General features: G+C 32.5%; 1 protein-coding gene and 1 long non-coding RNA gene across 2 annotated transcripts; both read left to right on the top strand.

The window, feature by feature from the left end:
• The first annotated feature begins 2,558 nt into the window (after positions 1-2,558).
• Positions 2,559-21,230, top strand: LOC140043811 (plasminogen-like). The gene is made up of 7 exons (XM_072088280.1): positions 2,559-2,686; positions 17,595-17,624; positions 17,837-18,091; positions 18,366-18,395; positions 18,771-19,025; positions 19,544-19,774; positions 20,170-21,230. Exons 1-7 carry the CDS (start codon positions 2,623-2,625, stop codon positions 20,427-20,429), a joined length of 1,125 nt encoding a protein of 374 aa, XP_071944381.1. The 5' UTR covers positions 2,559-2,622; the 3' UTR covers positions 20,430-21,230.
• LOC140043810 (uncharacterized) lies at positions 8,597-9,522 on the top strand. The gene is made up of 3 exons (XR_011844410.1): positions 8,597-8,704; positions 9,068-9,189; positions 9,380-9,522. It is a non-coding gene; the product is annotated as an uncharacterized lncRNA (long non-coding RNA).
• Positions 21,231-22,810: the final 1,580 nt, after the last annotated feature.

The raw sequence follows: 22,810 nt of genomic DNA, 5'->3' as shown, positions 1-22,810 counted from the left end.
TGCTTAAAGTAGGTATCACTTCATCTGAAGTTAGAAATCGATAATGTCACATACCGATTTGTATTTGGAATGTACCCATATTTTAAAATAAAGAGATTTTCCACTTGCGGAAATTATATATTTATTTTCCCAAAGTGGTTGTTTTAAAATGTCTTCTATATTTTGTACACTAACAATATTATTCAACTTAACCGCTGATTTTAACATTGATACATAAAAATCAGGCATTCTATTCAAGTCAATATGATCTTCAAAGTTAAGCTGAGTAGCTGCACCTATAGTGTATTCTATTGGATACATAAAGTATTTTGGAATATTTTTCCATTTTCCTGGATCGGGACTGAGTAATCTTTTTATCCATGCTAGTTTTAATGAATCTATTACGGAGTTGAAATTTATCATATTCAAGCCACCTTCACATACTTTTTTAATAAGAACAAGTCTTTTAATTTTTTCACGTCGACCATTCCACAGAAAATTATAAAGTATTTTTTCAACAAGTGGAATTATATGTAAGGGTACGTTAATTATGCTTGCGTTATAAATCAATTTAAGTTAACTTAATTAGATAGTTTTATCAGTGGTAGTGACATTGATGGTGCTTAACTCGACTATTGAGTATGCTGGTAATCTAGCAGGTGCTGTAATAAATTATCGAGCTTAGAATGTTCTAATTAAGGAGATATTACCTAGTAACTTTAATAATAGTAGTTGTGACATATGGTACTATACTCAGCTGGATCCTATTTTGAGTATGATTGTAATCTGGTGTAAAAGATTATTTACAATCAAGGAATTGTGTTGGCATATAACCTCAATATAGATATGAATGTGAAATGAATATGTTAAGATAAAAACACGTTAAAGATGTATTGTCCCCCAAAAACATGAAAAATGAAGATTAATTAAATCAGACTTTGAATATGTTATTTTGTAGTTTTAATAAAGTTAATCACTTCTATAGAAAACGAAACAAAAATAAATCATGTTTTCACTAATAAAATGACAAAATAAATGGTTAAATTCAAACAAAAATACATTGGCTGGCAGCGAATTTGACCATTTTTTGCTTTAAATTACATTTTTTTCTGGTAAATACATTTTTTTCGATTCAATTTTTGGTCAAAGTGGATAACTATTATGTTACATTAAAATAGAATATTCAACCAAAAATGTTTTAAGAATTATTTTTTCAGGGGGACAATACATCTTTAAGATATGAATTTTTTTTCGACTAATATTTGGTGCTGTGTGAATATTAATCTAGGGTGCGCATCAGAAAGTGACAACGTGCATGAGAAGTGCACGTTGAATTCTGTTAATCAGTCAGTTATAGAATAAGATGTGAACAGTATTGGTATAGTAAAACGGACTTTAAAATCAATAGAAAAGTACACACACTACTGAAATTAGATAATGCACTCGGACACAAACTTTTATATCTGATATCTTGTGGAAACACGACTTTGGAACTCTGGTTTCAAATTGTTATTTAAACTAAATGTTACATTTTTTGATAAACTAGTTGCCAACTCAAAAAAGTTAACATTTATTTTAAAATTTTATTTATGTTTGTGTTTTTATTTGTTTTTTTGTTTTTGTTTTTCATTACATTTGTTTTTTATTTCAATGGTTTTTAATATATTGCTATTTTTTGGCATGAGGTTTGGTATCTTTTTCGCTACTTTGTAATTACATTGAGGGTTAGACTTGCTTTAAGCGTAATTTGGTGGCGGATACGTCAGATTACTGCTGTTTTTTTGCATTTGTTTAGTGTTTATCCTTAATTCAGGAAAGTATCATAGCCTGTCGTATGCGGCCCATCAATAAACATCAGTGTGCCAAATGTGGGTTTGGAAGAGATACGTAAAATACGCGAAAAATTCAGTAGAATTAATATATAGATTCTTTGAGAGAACATGTATTCATTTCTTTCATCTTTAATAATAATTTCAGAAATAATGACAATGAGTATTTGAAATAAAAGAGTGATACAACAGCGATAAGAATAAAGGTTTGGCACAATAAACAATTATAGGCCTAGCCTAGCCTAGCCTAGCCTATGGTCCAAAGAGAATTTTTATTGTTCAATAACAGGAACAACACTCCTTTCTTAATAACTATTTGAATGATTGAGAACAAGTAAGCCCCTATTCATTTCTTTCACCTTTAATAATAATTCCAAGAATAAATGCTTATTTGAAATATTGATAAAATAACGATAAAGAATAAAGGTTTGGCACGGTAAACAATTATACGGTTCGAACAGAATTTCTATTGTTCAATGACAAGAACAACACTCCTTTCTGATAATTATTTAAAAAGGTTGAGAACAAGTATTCATTTCTTTAATAATAATATAATTGCAGGAAAATCAAGATCAGATAGAATATGGTACAGTTATAAAACGTGTATAATAGAAAAAAAAAATGAAAAAAAAAATATGCTTATTGTCTGATTGGTTTACTTCTTTCTATATTAATAATAATTACAGGAACTTTAAGATCAGATAAGAATGGTTATTCAAATGTAGGCCTATATAAAGTTAGCACTGTATGCAGACTATCGAGACAGACTTGAGTGATTGAAACAGTGACTGGTTGCTTTCCTACAGTAATAATAATGATGAGTTATCTAACATCATCATTGATATTCGTGTTTCTATTGATTTGGAATGCTCGTCGAAGTAAGTGAAACAAATATTATTTATTATGATGATGTGGGTTCCGTTATTAATTTACGGTATACCACTAGACATGTTTTTGAAGGTTTTTATTAAGTATTTTATGTTAATTATTATTTCTATTCTATAAAATAATAGGGTGGATATCTCCGTTCACCATCCAGCCTAGGTCGTGGTGATTTACTTCCACTAGAATAAATTAGGCCATTTGTAGAATTCATTATCAATTATGTTTGAACAATGGCTTCTTGTACATCAGCTATTTTCTCTCCTTCGGCTCCATCCCATCTGGGTGATATGTCATGTTGATAATTATCTTTAATTCTTTTTTTTTTTTGTATATTTAATTCAATTTGTTTGTATATCATATATTTGTTCCTTTTTTTCTGTATACTCACAGCTTTATACTTATTTGTTTATAAAATTTTATATTTATTTTAGTTAAGATCATGGGACTGCTGACTCTTGTAGTTACAGTAATCGTATTACTTTAGCATTCCCTGACCAATTCATCTTTGTACATTGTATATTATGTTTTGTTGGTCAAATAAATCAATTAAATTAAATTAAATGTTCCATCCAGGGACCAAAATGTTTAGATTTTTTTCGAGCCGAAGTTTACCAACGCGTACCCTTGAGCAAAAGGCTACGAATTATGTTCACGATACGATGTTCGAAGTTTATAACGATTAACCCCTCTGTACCGTCGCGTACCTACAAAGCGGTGGTGGCAGTGGTATTAGTAAAACTAAAAGACTGTATAGTGACTAGTCCGCCAGACCTGACCTGCAGTTAGGCAGTAGGCTTATAAAGTTACGAGTAAAATAGTATGTTAGTCTGTAAAATATTCATATTAAAATAATAAAAAAAAACCCAAAAAATAGATAACTGCTGAGGATAGGCCTAGTTGTTTGTACTGTAGTAGGAAACCTACCGGTATCTACCTAATATGGAGCCCATGTCATTGTATTCCTACTGTAGCAGGGAGGTACCCCCTGCTGTAAGCTAGGCCTAGAAAAAAAAAAGCTCACATTTCATTAGCAGACGTTCCAACCTAAATGAATTAAAAATCGGGAGGGTATACCGCCACCAACGTTAACACTGTGATGTCTGTCGCCACCAACGTTCAAGAATAAAACTATACTGTACTACCAACACGAATCTTAAGACAGCTCTTTGCAAATCAGAGTAATACAAACAAAAAGAAAAGAACTTGTTTGGTGATTATAAATCAAACTTTATTTACTAAATTTATATTGTTGTATACACTTAAATAAAAAACCATTCACAGTACAAATCAAATCTGTACTTAGTTGTATTAATTCATTAACAAAAATACAAATTAAAACAAACAACTTGGAGTGTACAGCAACATCGTTGATTCCTCCCTGTGAGCATGACAAATTCACGTTACAAATAGTGCAAAAAACTTGTATTCACTCTCGTTAACGTGTTGATTACTCGCACTAACAAACGGAAACGTATTTTTCCATTCATTAGAAAATCTAGTTTTATATTTTTTCTTTTTACAACTTTCTTTAGTCTCTAAAACTACGCTACTGTACGTTTTTCCGACATACTGTAAAACCAGAAAATGTCACGAGTGATTGCAATTCGCGAAAGTATGTACGCAAAATACAGTACTACAAGTACTTTTCCGGTACATGCGCAGTGAGATTACATACAGTACTGTACGATAGTACGATCGATGCCTGTAGTCCAGTCCCTAAGGGGAAATGATGTTACCATAGTGGATACAAGTGTGCCCTTTGGCATGTTGATAGAACATGATATGGAGATACCAAAACAAAGTTACTGGAAATCTGATTTGACCTCTGTGACCTCTGACCTCAATTTTTATATTTCTATCTTAAACAGCCATATCTCCGCAACGGGTTTGACAATTGAAATGATATTGGTGTCAAATAGATCAGAGGGTACATATTTATATTCGCTCTAATAGAACTTTTTTCAAAAAAACGACCGGAAATGTAATTTCTTAATGTTTTGACCTTTGACCTCGGCTTACTATATCTCAATAACTACTGGTCAAAATTTCTTGAAATTTGTTTCAAATTGTTAAGAGCATACATATTTATATATACTCTAATTAAACATGTTCTTCCAAATCCACAGGAAATGTCATTTACTGACCTTTGACCTTTAATGTTTAAATATGTCTGTATCTCTGTAACCAAATGTCATAAAAAGTTCAACTTGGTGTCAAAATGTTCAAAATGTAAACATTTATATTAGCTCTAATAGAAGATGTTATCATATTTTTACTGGAAATGCCAGTTTGAGGTATGACCAGGATATACTGTTAAGCGTGCGTGTGTCATATAATAATATACCTAAAATATAGATTTAGTGGACCAGAACTACATTCAATATCCTATTTAGCCTTTTACAATTTTCTTAAAACTTAATGTTTAATTTAATTTAAATATATAATTCCATCGCATGGTAGGCCTACACCGTAAGAGCAACACTTAATATCAACAAAAAATTAGATAAACTTAAAGTTAAATAACATTTTAAAAAAAACAAAGAAAATCAGGATCCTAAAGAAAGAAAAGAAGAATTAACCAATGCGATTTGATACTCATAAAACATATGACCTAATTATCAATTAATTGCTTGAAGTATGCTGAAAAAATAAAATGTTTGAAACAGTGAGGAAAAAGCGAAGAAAAGAAAAACATATGTTTAAAATATTAGAAATCTGAAAAGGATCAAAGACAAATTAATTACAAAGCTGATTTCTTTTCAAGAACATACTGTAGTGGAATATAAAAGGAAAACAAACCAGTGAGCAGTCAAAATTACCATCTTGGCTTGATGAGGCAATAACACATCCAGCTCATAACACTATACAACAAAATCTTTGAAACCAGAAGAAATTAAGAGAAGCAATGATAATTATACTTTAATCCACAAAAACATGACAAAACTGACATCAACTATTACCGACCAAACGAACATTATCACATGTACACAAATAATTTACAAAAGTAATCAAAAAACAAAATCAGAGACCGACTAGAAGTAAATAAACCAATATATAAGGCTTTATACAGTAGGACCATCTTATACAGTTTGTCAATCAACTAAAATAAAAAGGAAATGAATATCACCAAATCTTTGATTTAGAGATTATCAGAAAGCATTTGACTCAATAAAACAAGCATTACCATATTAGAGGGAAATATTATACCTCAACAAATATTGATTACGATCGTTCAAAGAGAAGTTAAGGAAGATTAGTAAGACAAGGCGACACTTAAGATTTTCACTGCATTGGAAGAGGTGTTTAATCAAAGAGCTAATCTAAAAAATAGAGTAAATATCACTTTAAAGGCCAGGTGCGGGCAAAAAAATTCTATTGATCATACATTCCAATAATTATCGATCTATAGTTTCCCCTATGTTTCATAATTTTTGGGATTTTATTTGTGTTACACGAGCTTGTAGAAAACAAGCACTTTCTTATCAGTGGGGGGATAGTTCAAATTACACAGTAAAATCTCTATTCTTTTGTACACAAATTTTGTAAATAGAGAGGCATTTTAAAAAGCTATGAAAAACAAACGGTGTGGTAAAAAATGTTATCAGATGACTAAATATAGGTAATATAACTTGAATATTACATTTCTGGTATTTTTATTCAACTTCAGATTTTTATTTTCATGCTATAGCAAAAATTATCCACCGTATATCCACCATCTTTTTTCACCTTCTAGGGAGTCACCATACATGTTATTACATTAGGTTAACTACCTAACTACTGAAAAAAAGTCTTCCTGGTTTTTATAGCAGAATTTTGCAAAATTTTGTATTTGACCATTTTAAGGGAAATTTATGTTTTTTCGTCTTGATTCCTTTTACAAATACTTGATTTATGTACAATTAACCAGATATTATATTTAAAATTCATGCCTGTACCTGAGCTTTAAAGACAAAATAAACAGTTAATTTATCTAAAATCACATTGACTTCCAGCCTATTTTTTGCTTTGAATTACAGTTTTTTTGGGTATGCACTATATCATTTTTTTTTCAATCCAATTTTGGTGAAACTATTATGTGTGACATTAAAATTGCATATTCAACAAAAATATTTGTCAAAATTACTTTTGTCAGGTGGAAAATAAGTATATCTTTAATAGCATGTGATATTATTAGCAAATATTTCAAATGTAGTTTTAAAACTTTCGGATTCCCATTACAAACAATTGCCATAATTCTGATAACATTACAATACACCCATCCTCTGGGACTTATTTTCAAATGCAGCTAAAAACTTTCCAGTACAATTCCGGCCATTTTGATGTGTATAGATGCATGCAGTAGCATTGGAAAAGCAAGAAAGGGGGAGGTGGTTGGGTTGATGGAGAGTTTAACAAAAAAGGTGTGATGTGCCCAAATATGGTAGTGATATGTCATTCATCGTGTCCATATATAGGCACATCACATTTTTTTGTCGCATAAAAATGTTATAGTGTAGACAGAGTTTAACATTTAACAAAAATATGTGTCTCTCCATCCACCCCAACCCCCTCCCCTCTCTCGATCTCTTTTTATAGATTATAAATTGCTAAATATATGCAAAACGATGGGTCATAGCTGAAAATGACATTTCCAATTGAATTCTGACAAAATATTTTGTTATAGCAAATATAAATGTGTATATTCTAAACAATTTGACACCAAACTGAACTTTTTAGGACAAATAGTTACCGAGATATTGACATATTCAAACATTAGAGGTCAAGGGTCAAAAAAGCTTAATTTATGGTAATATTTTGAAAAAAGTTTCTATTAGACTAAATATTAGATTTATTTTCTTAACATTTTGAGCCCATTCTCAAATCTCCGAGATTGCGTGTTATTGAGATATTAGGCAATCAAGGTCAAAGGTTAAACTGAAAAATAAAGCCTTTGCGGCCATTTTTGTACAATTTTTTTCATTATAGCGAATATAAATATATATTTTCCAAGCATTTTGAAAAAAAAATAAATGTAAAATGTCCCTGCGTTGTCAAGATATGGCGATTTTTAGTTATATAATAGAAAAATATAAAAATTGAGGTCAGAGGTCACAGAGGTCAAATCAGATTTCCAGTAACTTTGTTTTGGCATCTCCACACTATACTCTACCAAACTGCTATATTGAAAAATTTGTATCCAGTCTGGTAACATCCCACCCCTTTTTCTCCCCTTAGGGACTGGACTACTGGGCATTGGAATTGGGTCAAAGAACTTGTAACTAGCAATTTCAGTACACGCGCGCCTACTACTGATACTGTAGATTCATCTCGTACTGTCGGTAAACACAAAGGACGTCGCATAGTACTACGGGTACTACTACTACTACTACACTGACGATGATGCCTTCCCTGGGCATGGGAATTAGGTCAAACTTGTAACCCGGAAAAAGTTTCAGTACACGTGCGCCTACTCTACTGATAAAGCGATACTGTAGCTTTATCGCTAAAGGTAAGAATCGCGTACTGTCGGTAAACATAAAGGACGTCGCCTTACAGTACGCTGTAGTACTATGCTATACAATCTTTACATACATTACATGTTCGTTGTATCATACGGGGTGGTACGTACGACGTGTGAGATTAAATTAATTTGTAATATTAAAGATGTATTGTCCCCCAAAAAATGAAAAATAAAGATGAAAAAAATCAAATTTTGAATAGACCGTTTTGTAGTTAACATAAAGTTATTCACTTCCACCGAAAAAAAATCCGAAAAAAATATTGATTTCGCTTATAAAAAAATCAAAATAAATTTACCATTTTTTCGAACTCATCGGCTCAGAAATTAGGCCGGTAGAGCTAACTCATACATATGCATGATATGTTAATGAGCATCCACACAGCAGAGATCTGATCTAAGATATCGATGCACGTTGTATGGTACAACAACACCACCAGAGATCGACGCGACTGTGGGTTTCCCTGGGATGGCTGATCGTATAAATATGTAAAGCTGAGCTGTTAATTTGTCGGTATGTAGGCCTAGACGGTTATTTTAAATATAATAATATATATAACGCAATAATAACAGGAAGGTAAATTAATTAACTTAGCCTGGGATTTTTTCAGTTCAGGGCTAGGCCTAGAATAATTAATACATGCTGCTGCATATTATTACTACTAGGCTAGTAGCAAGCAGACTGTGACAATCGGGTCCCTGCAGAAGATGCCCAGCTAGGCCCTATACATTGTACTCTTCATAGACTGGCCTAGGCTATATGCCATCAATCTTAACTACATTCCGAAAATACAGCCAGCTTGCTGTACCATATATATTTACAGTTGAAGCTTGTTTAACTAATTTTTATGATAAAAATAAAACAAACATTTTTCAGGGAAAATGGTTGCAATACAAGCCTGAAATTGAGAACCTTCCAGCAGCAATGTACAAGTAGACAGAGAGGGGAAAAGCCAGCTTAGCCATTTTACAACACAAACAAATGTTCTCTGTACTGTAGTAAGTCAAATATTTATTTTCTATTTTTATAAGTTATAACATTATAAGTAATGTGTTTTAATTACCATAGAAAGGTAGTATACTTATTTGACTATGTCAAAGTAAGCAATTTCACTAGCCCAATTTTGCACTAAATATGCATGATCTATTTTTTCCGGATTTTCATACTTTGCTTTTACTTTTTTTAAAGACGTTGAGCTGATGAAGACTGGAACAGAGGTCACCCAAAGACAACAATGATAGACTCGGTATTGGAATATGATTATTGGATATTGCAGGAAAAATATTTCTGACTCTCCTGCTGCATTCGGCCAATATGTTCTTGTCCAGCTTGTAAAATATTGTATAATTTTTTTTGTATTATAATTATGTACAGTATATTATTTTGTAAACATAACATTCAATAAATAAAAAAGAACTACTACAACAGTACACAGGATAAATTCTTCAAATTTACTTACACTTCATAATTTTACTGTAAATATTACAGTGCAAAAGTAGTTAATAAAATATATATATACAGTATATCTTATTGAATTCCTGTATTGTTTTTTGTGTCAATTTGTCTACTAATTATCAATGTGTTGATTGTGGCAGTAATTACGACAGCTATAGTCTTCTAAGATCGCTCTCATCCATTACAAAGTGTCATTTTAATAGTAAGAAACGTTTCAATAAATTGTGAATGTTGCCACTGTACGATACATTTTATGTTTCTCACTACTTGCTCTTATTGTTCAATCAATCAACCTAAAAAAAAAAAGAAATTTGTGTCAAAATATCTGCATAAAATGTTTATTTGCGGAATGTTAATTTGAACCTATTGCATTTGATACAGAAAATATTTTTAAAATATTGCATCAGTAAAACATCCAAAACAATATTTAGATTTTTTTTTTTTTTAATTTTCACTGCCGAATAGATAGTTGAAATCTTTAAAAATTAAACCAATTCATCGTGATTAAAACAAAAATACATCCCTTCTGGTGGTGGTTTACTGTAGCCCTAGCTAGCAGTGTACTGCCTAGGCCTACTACACTCTACTTCTAGAGGTAGCCGATCACTCCGGCCGCGCTTCACTCCGGCCGCCGTATCAGTTTAGCGCGATGTTATGCACTCCGGCCGCTATTCAATTCGACTTCCTGTGCAAAGGGGCCGTTAGTATGGAGCGCCCATATCTACGTTTTCTATACTGTTCAGTGTTATAACAAATTCTTGGTGAATTTAAATGGAACTAGTTGAATATTTATTAGCAACAATTTTACTTGTTTCATTAACAATAACATTCAAAGAAGTTGGAACTGCTTTTTCTTTCAAACTAAACTTAACTTAATTAAATTCAATAATAAAATAATAATCAAATACCCGTCTAATTAATGCTTGAATAACAATATTTAATTTCTTTCTATGTACATTTATTTTTATAGCTTTACATTTATTAACATTAAAAATTAGTTAAAACCCTTATTTTTATAACACTTTATCTTGCCAGTACCCATACTTACTAATTATAGTTAATAACAATATTTACAATATTAATTAATTTATTTCAAATAATCAAATATCCGTCTAATTAATGTTACCTGGAATTGTATCAAGAATTAATATATCATTTTTGTACAGTCCAATTTACAATGATTTTATATTTTAATTTATATATGATAAAAATAATATGACATATAGGGTACATTGCAATAAATTACATTAATTAATCACATTACAATTAATATACTAGCCTATTACATTGGATAAAACACATAAATTATTTTGTTCTAGCATTAGACCTAATTTAAAACACTTGCGATGTTGTTGTGATCCTGAAAGAGAAAAAATATACTGTATTATTACAAATGTTTATTTTGATTCTCTACAAAAAACGTGTCTCGGTTGTAAAAGACTCATTGGGCGCTCCATAGCTGCGGCCGGAATGAATCGCGGCCGGAATGAATCGCGGCCGGATTTGAAGCGCGGCCGGAGTGAAGCGCGGCCGGAGTGATCTGTATTCCTTCTAGAGACAGAAGTATGCAGCAGTTAGGCTACTCGAGACTGTCAGTGCTAGTAGTAGTAGTAGTAGTAGACTAGTAGTAGTACAGTAGCAGCAAATTCGGGCCTAGCTAGGCCTCTCCTGTTAGCGAAACAAAAACTCACCTAAATGAATAAGATTCAACATCAAAGTTACCAACTGTAATTCTAACTTAGCATTCTGCTAGCTATAGTTTTCGTGTTTTCTTCAAGATTCGTCTCGCATCACTACTCGACTCTCTCGCACGCATCATGGCATTGCTATCGTTGTTGTTGGCTGTTGATTTGGAAAGCGTCATCATCCACACGATGTATCCATACAATATGAATATTTATGAGCTAACTCAGGTCAAGGGTTAAATTAAACCGGAACACATTTGTCTTCCAGACAAATAGCTTCCGGTTGGTTAATTTTTGCATTAAATTGCGATTTTCCCGTGTAAACAATTATTTTTTTCAATCCAAATTGAGGTCAAAGTGAATAACTTTTATGTGCAATTAAAATGGCCTATTCAACAAAAATATCGAAAAAAAAATTTTTTTCAGAGGGACAATACATCTTTAACTTTCGTGGGAAGATAGATTTTAATTTAATGCAATAATACTGAATTTTATAGAAATGTGTGAAATCGGGAGATATATTTAAAATTCGGGAAACCGGGAGGTGATGTTAAAATTCGGGAGACTCCCGGATAAATCGGGAGGGTTGGAACGTCTGCATTAGTGGACAATAACAAAAATGGACTCTAGCTAGGCCTAGGCTAGTAGTAGTAGGCCTGAGGTAGCCTAACTAACAGGACTAGGCCCTAGAGGCTACAGAGACTTAAATAATTATACTAATTATGCCTCCTAGGCCTAGCTAGGCCGCCTCGAAGTCTGAAGAGAAAGCAAATTAGTATTTAACTATTTAGTCAGGTTCCTCATGCATGCAAATAGGGGTTCCGTGGGATTTTAATGCCCAAAGTGAGATTTCACTTGATTTTACTTTATTATAGTGCTAGGATACCAAAAATGCTAGGTAACACATTTTCACGATCCCGTAACCATGGTAACAGTCCCAAATTCAAAATGGCGACCAAATGGCCATATCTCCATAACCCTTTGGTCTATTGACAAGATATTAGTATCAAAATACTCGGAATATATATATATTTATATTCGTTGTAATAGAACATTTTTTACTAAATGCAACCGGAAATGCTTTTTTCTGTACTATTGACCCTTGACCTTGACACGTACTGTATCTTAAAAACGGCTGGTCATAGAAATTTAAAAATAGTCTCAAATTGCTCAGACCTTATATATTTATATTTATTGTAATGCAATATTTTGTTTAAAAATGTCCGGAAGCAAAGTTATTGACCTTTGACATAGAGAATAGCTTACAAGGATTTTTATTCCGTAGTCTCTGGTCATATCTTCAAAACCCTTTGGTCTATTGACAAGATATTGGTATCAAAATACTCGGAATAAATATATTTATATTTGTTGTAATAGACCATTTTGACTAAATGTAACCGGAAATGCCATTTTTCTTTACTAGTGACCCTTCACCTTGACTCGCACTGTATCTAAAAAACGGCTGGTCATGGAAATTTAAAAATGGTCTCAAATTGCTCAGACTATACATATTTATATTTATTGTAATGCAATATTTTGTAAGAAAATGACCAGAAGTAAAGTTATTCACCATTAACATACAGAATAGCTATTTATATTACAAGGATGGATAAATATTGGTCAGATATGTTGGCCCTACTCTGACGTAATTTTCACTTTTACTAAGAATACATCATTAATACTTAAGTAATGTGGGACTCCAACAACCTCCAGATCACTAGCCTGGCGTTCACTAGAATAATTATGTTATGCATTCAGTTCTTTTCTAAACTCATATTTTCAGATATTGTTTTCAATTGCCATTTTTAACCTCTATAAACGTATTAATTGAAGATTTCTGATTTAGCTAAAAGTAGTAAATGTCAGAGTGAGATTTGATGGTAATTATAACCTATAATATTAGAAAGGTATCTTGCAGACTTGTTTGCCCATGACTGGTTTTCATTTATATGCTCGTCTGATACATTGCCATCTAACATGTAGATGACCCAATAACAGTGAATAAAAGATTGTAATTAATTTGAATGTAAAGAAAAAAAATCTGTATTTAAATAGTGCTCTTTTCCCGGAGCAGGCTCTAGAACAGAAGGAAAACCAGTTAAAATGGGTTGGTGATCTTGTTGGCATTAGTTAGGAGGGGGAAATCGAACTAGATATCCCATCAAACTCACTCTTCAACACAAAACACACAAATCCGTCAAGATTTCAAATCAAATTAACAAAATCAACACTTTTTTAAACTTTGTCTTAGTAATAATTTCAAAAGAAGTAAAGAAATATATCTTAAACAGAGATAATAAAAAAAGGAGTTGAAGCTTTTTGAAGTTTGTGACCAAAGTCTGGTTGTGGACTATACCTGAAATGAAAATGAAACTAAAAACATTTAGTAGCTTGAAGGAGATAAAATCATAAGATGCTGTAAACATCAAAAACCTCTTGGTCACTTCTAACAATCTCACTCCTTAAATTGGTACCTTGGCTTGGCGATATGACTCAAAAAATGGCAGTCAATGTTAGCATTGAAAGATTGCTTCTCATATCTTGAAACGTCTAAGAAGAAAAACCAAGGAACGTCTAACCACGTAATAATGTATGGCCGGCAGCAGTTCAATGTATGAGAAACCTCCATATATGAAAATGTTTCAAGAACAAGCATTAAAGGTACAACAGTTGAAGAATCAACCACTCTCACTCCTTGACTGTCTTAATGGCAACAATGATACTGACACAATAAATGCATGGTACTGATGTAATTAAAGATGTTTTAATCCAATTTTGGAGCTCCAAAGTGTAAAAAGTATAGCAATTAACATTTCAGGAAAAGTTCAGGAAGAATCAATTTGGCAACGTCATTTTAGTGAAGTGGGTGAATGAATGAATTTTTGCGGTAATTTTTACTATTTTCCAAAGTTGTTTACATAGATAAATGTGCTTTCACTATAAAGTATATACTATTTATAAAATATATAAAAACTAAATGTGATTAGAAATTAAATATTCGAATGATGATAATATGTATAAACTCATGTTTTTAATCCCTACCACAAACAATTGACCATACATGCTCAAATAGATAAATGTTTATATACATAAAGTTCATGTTTATTAGGTCAAAGGTCAATAACTTTACTTCCGGTCATTTTCTAACAAAATGTTGCATTAAAATCAATATAAATATGTATGGTCTGAGCAATTTGAGACCATTTTTAAATTTCTATAATCAGCCGTTTTTAGTCGCGTGGAAGCGACTCTATAGTTCACTATATCGGTCGGTCGGTCTGTCGGTCTGTTGGTCCGATATCACTATGCGTTTTATCGCTTTCTGACCTTATCTTGATATCAGTTTAATCTAGCTAGGTCAATTTTTCACAGTATATTCCTTATGGCCAGGAATCGATGTGGTTATGTTTTCACGGTGCGCAATACAAAATTACGCGGTCTACGCACGATTTAACGAAATCACGTTTGTAATCATATCTTCACAACCATGAATCACAATTAAATAAAATTTGGTACTCATAAATTTCAGGGCATAAATCATCATATGGCAATACAATTACGTGCGTAGCGCATGTAACGCATGCGTACGCACGCTTAAAATTTTCAAAATTTATTTTCGATGAAATAAGAGTACGTTTCAGGCAATTTTAAGCGTTTACAAAATTGCCATGAGTGCGCATATTTTTGCGCGCGCACTGCGCGTTAAATGTTATTGCGCACTCTTTTTGCCCGATTTCTGTTTTCTTGACTTACTTTTCAACTCGAAATCACGTTATACGAGCACGTCAAAAGTGACAGGCTACGCACGTGTAAATTAAAAAAATATAAATGTTTTTAAACATTTCAACATTTTTAAACATGTTCAGTAATTTCGGTCAGTATAGTTCACTATGTCGGTCGGTCGGTCTGTCGGTCTGTCTATCTGTCGGTATGTCTGTCGGTCTGTCGGTCTGTCTGTCGGTCCGGTATCACTATGCATTGTAGCACGCGACTTAATGGCTGTTGGCCTTGTTTAGATACAGTTCGAGTCAAGGTCAGTCAATAGTGCAGAAAAATAGCATTTCCGGTTACATTTAGTAAAAATGTTCTATTACAACGAATATAAATATATTTATTCCGAGTATTTTGATGCCAATATCTTGTCAATAGACCAAAGCGTTATGGAGATATGACCATATACTGCTGAATAAAAATTCTTGTAAGCTTTTCTCTATGTCAAAGGTCAATAACTTTGCTTCCGGACATTTTTTAACAAAATATTGCGTTACAATAAATATAAATATATAAGGTCTGAGCAATTTGAGACCATTTTTAAATTTCTATGACCAGCCGTTTTTAAGATACAGTACGAGTCAAGGTCAAGGGTCAATAGTACAGAAAATAGCATTTCCGGTTCAATTTAGTAAAAATGTTATATTATAACGAATATAAATATATATATTCCGAGTATTTTGATGCCAATATCTTGTCAATAGACCAAAGGGTTATGGAGATATGGTCATTTGGTCGCCATTTTGAATTTGGGGCTGTTACCATGGTTACGGGATTGTGAAAATTTGTTACCTAGCATTTTTGGTATCCTAGCACCATAATAAAGTGAAATCAAGTGAAATCTCACTTTGGGCATTAAAATCCTACGGAAATAAACGAAGTACGCCAACAAAATCACCTATTTTAGACAACACAATGGATGGCGCACTACTCCAATAAAATCCTCTATTGTGGACAAAAAGTCACCTATTTTGGACAGCCAATTATGAAAGTTACCTATTATGGACAAACAACAGCGCCCACTATTATGGACAGAAAGTAACCTATTATGGACAGAAAAGTAACCTATTATGGACAGTTTTCACCAACCCTATTGGAAAAATACCTCGTTTTGTGCATTCAACACGACCACAAGAACGTGAAGCAAACACTTGCTGCGAGTACGAGTTGGTATATTCAACTTAAACAAAGCAACAAGAGGACAATCATAAACAGAATTGAATGAGTTGTGAAAAAAAACGAGTGCGAGTAAGGAATCTAATGAATTTGTTCTGAACATTATAAATACGCCGAGATTGAGTACAAGAAATTGAATTAAATATGACTGAACAGTATTCCAGGTGGGGGCGCACGACTGAACGGTACAATGATGTTAATGCTCCACAATTGCCTATGAATCTACAGTTCCTCCATAACAAACCCAGCATTCTATTTGCCTTAGATACAACATAATTAACATGTAAACAAACATTTAACTTACTATCAATTAAAACTCCCAAATCCCTTAGAAAATTAACACAATCTAATTCCTGATCATTCAACTTATATTTGGTTATAATAGGCTTTGTTTTCAAAGTGATACACAAAGATTTACATTTACTTATTTTTAAAGAAAGTTTCCATGTCTCAGCCCATCCCACAAGAGAATTAAAAATGTGTCTCAACCACTGTGTTAATCAAAGTGTTCATTTAGTTAAAACTTGGATCCTCCAAAAATTGATAATCGCGTATTCCGGTTATCACGTGATTGATTCACGGTTGGCTGCACGCTTCGTTTTGTACACGTCCGGCGGATGTGAAATATATACTTCGCCAATTTGGTGAATAAGACAATATTTTTTCACCATTTGGTTTCACAATTGCCGTTTGGCTCACAAAAAAAAAAGAAAAAAAAGGCGACTTTCATTTTAGGGTCGGTCGGGCGTGGCCAACACAATCATTTTTTTTGGCCTTATTAATCATTTGAAATACTAGAGTATTATTAAAACCGATTACTGAGTACGTTTTCTTACTAATATTGTAACATGTAGAAGCGGCCTACGGCTTAAATCATAAAAAAAATACAGTGCATGTTACCGTTAAAATGTAGGCTTAAAAATTAGGTATGTACGAGTTGGTGTGGGTACGAGTTCTATTCTGGAACTAGAAAACTCAGATCTTGATATCTGAGTTTTCTAGATCTAGAACAGTAAGATATCTAAGTTTTCAAGATCTAGAAAACTCAGATATATCTGACATCTGAGTTTTCTAGACACCCTTAAATATGCCAAAATATATTAGTTTGTTATTTGAAGGAATACTTCAATATCTAGATAGGCAAACGAAACAATAAAAACAACTTTTATTTTTTTTTAACGATTTATTTAAAAAGTGTGTTTACTAGAAATGCTTAAACATTTTGGCAAATTTAAGCTTGTTTTTGTTTTTCATATACCTGCTATATGTACCTAAATCTTATACTTTTTTATTCAATTATCTCTTTGTTTTTTTAGGTGAAGGAACAGGAATAGTAGGAAGGACCGGTACGTCATCAGTACTTATTAATTAATTCTAGAATAATACACACTTGGTCATAATATTTATATATGGATGTTGACCCTCACAAAATAAAAAATAACACTCCGCAATCAAATCATTATTATTTTGTAACATATTAACGTATATCAATTTGTATTAGCTGCCCGACAAAAATGCAACTCTGCGTTCATTAAAATCTTTCTTGTTTCATCATCAGAATGCTATAGGAAAGGAAATGCAGAGGACTATCGAGGTTATGTAAGTGTAACAGTCAGTGGAAGTGAATGCCAACGATGGACCTCACAGTATCCACACAAACACACAAGGACACCAGCAAATTACCCAACATTTGGATTAGGTAATCACAACTACTGTCGAAACCCAGATGACGAAAAAACTGCCTGGTGTTACACAACCAATCCGCTAAAAAGGTGGGAATACTGCAATGCTGGTTATCCTGGAGAACAATGTGGTAAATATGTCATGTTATGTCATTTTATGTGTGTTACCAATAGTTTAATGTTTATTTTTATGATTGTGATAAAGTCAGTCAGTTCACTATTTAACTAATGTATTTGTGTTCGTATTTATTTATTTATTCATTTTGGAAAGAGAGAGCTTCTAATGATAAGATGTATATGGATGGTTGATGCTCACGAAATATTGTTTTAAAAAAAGCACCCTACAATAAAACAAGTATTATTTTTTGACTAATAATTTTATAACAATTTTTTTTTTTTACTTAGATGGCGACGGGAAAAGAAGAACGGGAGATGGTATGGTATTTAGTATGCCTACTTAAATAGGCTTACATGCATTACTGCTACTAATACATTGACATTGTGTTCCATTCATCTTTGATTTTTAAATATTATATTATTAGACTTTGTATCATTCTGTATACAATCAACATAGTCCCAATGCGAATTTTCTTTAAAAATGAATGTGTGACTGTATGATGCGATGACAAAATATTAAAAATGCTTAGTACTGTAATTAGACATCAATGAAGGCTCTCCTGTCAGACGTTGAGAGTTTTTATTTTGTAGAGTGCAATATTGCATTCAAATACATCAGTTCTAAACTTTCCCTCAATTCGAAGCTTGATTATCATTTAAAACTTAAAAAACGATGCCTCAATTACTCATCAGAATGTTTTAATCAAGCAAATGCAGTGGACTATCGGGGCGTCGTAAGTCAGACAGTAAGTGGGAAAACATGTCAACGATGGACCTCGCAGTATCCACAATCACACACAAGAACACCATACAATTACCCAACTTCCGGATTAGGTGATCACTCATTCTGCCGAAACCCAGATAACTCAAAAACTGCTTGGTGTTATACAACCGATTCCAAAAAAAGGTGGGAATACTGCAACGTTGGTAAAGCTGGATCATATTGTGGTAAATATGTTATATATGTACTTGCCAGTTTTTTTACTTTGACGTTATCCAAATCCCTTCACTTGCACTGATGAATGTATAGTGTTGCCCAAAAGCTCTGATAACTTTCTGGCTTTTTTACTTATCGTTTTGATTTAACTTTTCGCTTTTTTTTTTGTATCTCCATTGAGATCCAGCCACTGATATCCACAGCATTGTCATTTTTCAGTAATTTGCCTTTGGATTTATATATAAATATATATATTTTTTTAAATAATATGTCAACTACACTTGAATCCATCCTGAATCCAGAATTCAGAAAAGTTTACCTATGTAATCTGAGGATCTTTTTGCCTCCAAAATGTAATGGACTGGTCCTTGACCACATATCTACCTGTATTTTCAATTTGGTAAAGATCTTGCAATACATTTGTTAGTAATGCTGCTAACAAACAGACACACGATATCGACTACATAACCTCCCTAGCGGAGGTAATAATTCTTTCCTAATTGAAAGGTTTACTCTTTTCGTCATACAGAATGTTATAAGAAGCGTAATGCATATGACTATCGGGGCTCAGTAAGTGTAACAGTCAGTAGAAAGAATTGCCAGCGTTGGTCCTCAGTAACTACATACAGGGCATCCGGTTTAGGTGATCACAACTTCTGTAGGAGCCCACTAAATCTAAAAAGTAGAGCCTGGTGTTATACAAATGTTCAAAATGCAGCATGGGAATACTGTAATGTTGGAAATCCGGGAGATCATTGTGGTAAATATTAGTAATTTAAATAATCGCTTATTTGCAAAGATCATCTGAAGAACAGAACATAATCTGTATTTTGATGACTGAGATTCTAAGCATCGAATCAAACCATGGATATTTGGCAAACCATTAGCCTAAGCAAAGACACTGTTTCTTATTCTAATACATTCACCACTGATCTAGTAATAAATAAAGTAAAAATTATTATTCGTAAACACTATTCTTCAATTATGGTAAATTCATTAAAAAAAATTATACTGATACAAAATTAAAATTGCTAACTTATTTTTTTTAACCGATATGCGAATGATGCTTATCTAAATGTATACACAATTAATTTTGATCATTGTCATTGGTAAATCATCAGAGTCTATATGACTTTCTTTTTTACTCATCGCCAGAGTGCTATACGAATGGACATGCAAAAGACTATCGAGGCTTTGTAAGTGTCACAAAGAGTGGAAGGAAGTGCCAGCAATGGACCTCGCAGTCTCCACACAAACACACAAGGACACCAGAAAATTACCCAACATTTGGATTAGGTAATCACAACTACTGTCGAAGCCCCGATAATGTAAACACTGCATGGTGTTATACAACCGATAGTAGTAAAAGATGGGAATATTGTAACGTGGGTAATGCTAAAAACACATGTGGCTAATGTAACACTTTATGATGGTCATACCTAAATCCTCTTTTTGAAAAAATGATTAACTTTACATTATTTGTAGATTAACATTAATTGTCATTTCCAATGCCGTAATTAGCCTTTATCAAATCATTTCATTCCTGTAAAACTTTTTATGATATTCGAAGTTAATGTTTACTCGAAAGCTCTTTTGCTGTTTATCATTGGGAAATATATAATATCCCGATCTGTTCTTAATTTTAGACCGTGTTTTTGATTTAAATCCTTTATAAGTTAAATTAAATAAGATTATTTATAACTTCTGACCTGAAGGACAAATGTTTGCATTTGGAAATTGAAGCATTTGTGTTACGGTAACTATTTTTCATGCGCACATTTTTATTTTATTAACTACGGTATCTGATTAAATAACCAATAATGTTTGTTATGGCTGTGGGAAAACGACCTTACTTGACCTAATTAACTAAATGTATGTTGATCTTCTTGCATTACTCTAATAAATATCTTATTAAATAATCTTAAACAGGAGAACATTAGATTAATGGAGAAAAAAATCCGATTAAGATGTTTGTGCAATGTGGTTAAACTTCATTACAAGCTCCGATTTACACTAATCCTCCCTCTGTTTTTTTAAAATAAAGTGTGTCATACCCAAAGTCATGTGTATAATTTTGTTTAATCCCTAACGGTCACTCTTTTATTGTTCCTGGACATTTGTCTTTCAAGTTGTAATGTTTGCATGTTTTTTTCTTATTTAGGATTATTTTTCTGCTTTCAAAATTATTAAACTTTTTTAAAACAATTTCTGGAAGAAGGTACAATTTGTCGTAAATAAGTAAATTGTCCTTAAGTAAATTGTATGTGAAAAGAAGTAAATAAAAGCTAAATTTAAAATGAAATCTGAAACATTGTTTAATATTAGTGGTTTACTACAGATAAACAATAAAGATGAGGACATATATTCAGTACTATAGTTACTATACTGGAATTTAGCAGACTTTTATAAATTCAATGAACTACAAGGGATTGCAACATCGGCAATGCTGTACTCAATACGATGCCTTAACCTTTTATGATTATTTATATCATCTGGATCTACAAAGTATGAAGCCAGTAACCCTTTCGCTTTCTATTGAAAAGATTGACATACTTATAGCATTTTTTAGAAAAATCAAAAGGCATTGATCTAATATTATTGCCAATGAAAACAACGGATCATCTATCACAATTTATGTTCTTTGCCATCCTGGTGATTAGTAATAATAACAATCAATATGAGCAAACATAATACCTACTCATCACACCGGAGATCAGTTTTGAGTGTATAGATAGTTTATACATCTGCAATCCCACCACCACATACTTACATACATAAACAATGCTCATTGACCTTAACCTGTAGATGTGCAGGAAACTTTGTTAATGACGTTAGAGTCGCAATTTTATGAAATGTTTTATTTCATTTCATTTCATTTATGTTGTCTCCATAAAAATACAACATAACAAGGCCATAGAGATGGCTGCAGCCGCGTGCTTAAGTTGGTTTAACCGACCGACTAACCAACCGATCGAAATTGCTGAACATGTTTAAAAATGTTGAAAATGTTTAAAAACATTTATAATTTTTTTAATTTACCCGAGCGTTGCCTGTCACTTTTGACGTGCTCGTATAACGTAATTTCGAGTGGAAAAGTGAATCAAATAATTATAATATTATTAAAGAAAGGTTGTAAAACAGAAATCGGGCAAAATAGTGCATATTAACATTTAACGCGCAGTGCAAAAATCTGCGCACTCATTGCAATTTTATAAACGCTTAAAATTTTGAAACGTACTCTAATTTCATCGAAAATAAATTTTACAATTTTGAAAATTTTAAGTGCGCGTACGCATGCGTTATATGCGCTACGCACATACTTGTATTGCCATAATTATGATGAAATATGACCTGAAATTTATGATTACCAAATTTTAGTTAATTGTGATTCATGCTTGTGAAGATATGATTACAAACGTGATTCCGTTAAATCGTGCGTAGACTGCGTACTTTTTGATTGCGCACCGTGAAAAACATAATCACATCGAGTCCTTGCCATATGGAATATACTTTGAAAAATTGACATAGCTAGATGAAACTGATATCAAGACAAGGCCATATACAAGTTAGTGTTTTGCCGACGGACCGACCGACCGACATAGTGAGCTGTAGAGTCGCGTTGCACGCGACCGACGCGACTAAAAATGAATGCAATACGAATAGTGATGTGCGTTATAATTCAATACTATAGGCCTATGCTTAATACAAGATCGTCATTGTGCAAGGTGTGGTTAGTACTAGCTAGATAAGTTGCTTCCAGGGTATGCATATGGTATCTTTCGTGGGGTGCTAACAC

Source organism: Antedon mediterranea, chromosome 3, assembly GCF_964355755.1.
Source record: "Antedon mediterranea chromosome 3, ecAntMedi1.1, whole genome shotgun sequence".
NCBI lineage: Eukaryota > Metazoa > Echinodermata > Crinoidea > Comatulida > Antedonidae > Antedon > Antedon mediterranea.
This window is presented reverse-complemented; position numbering and strand designations above follow the sequence as displayed.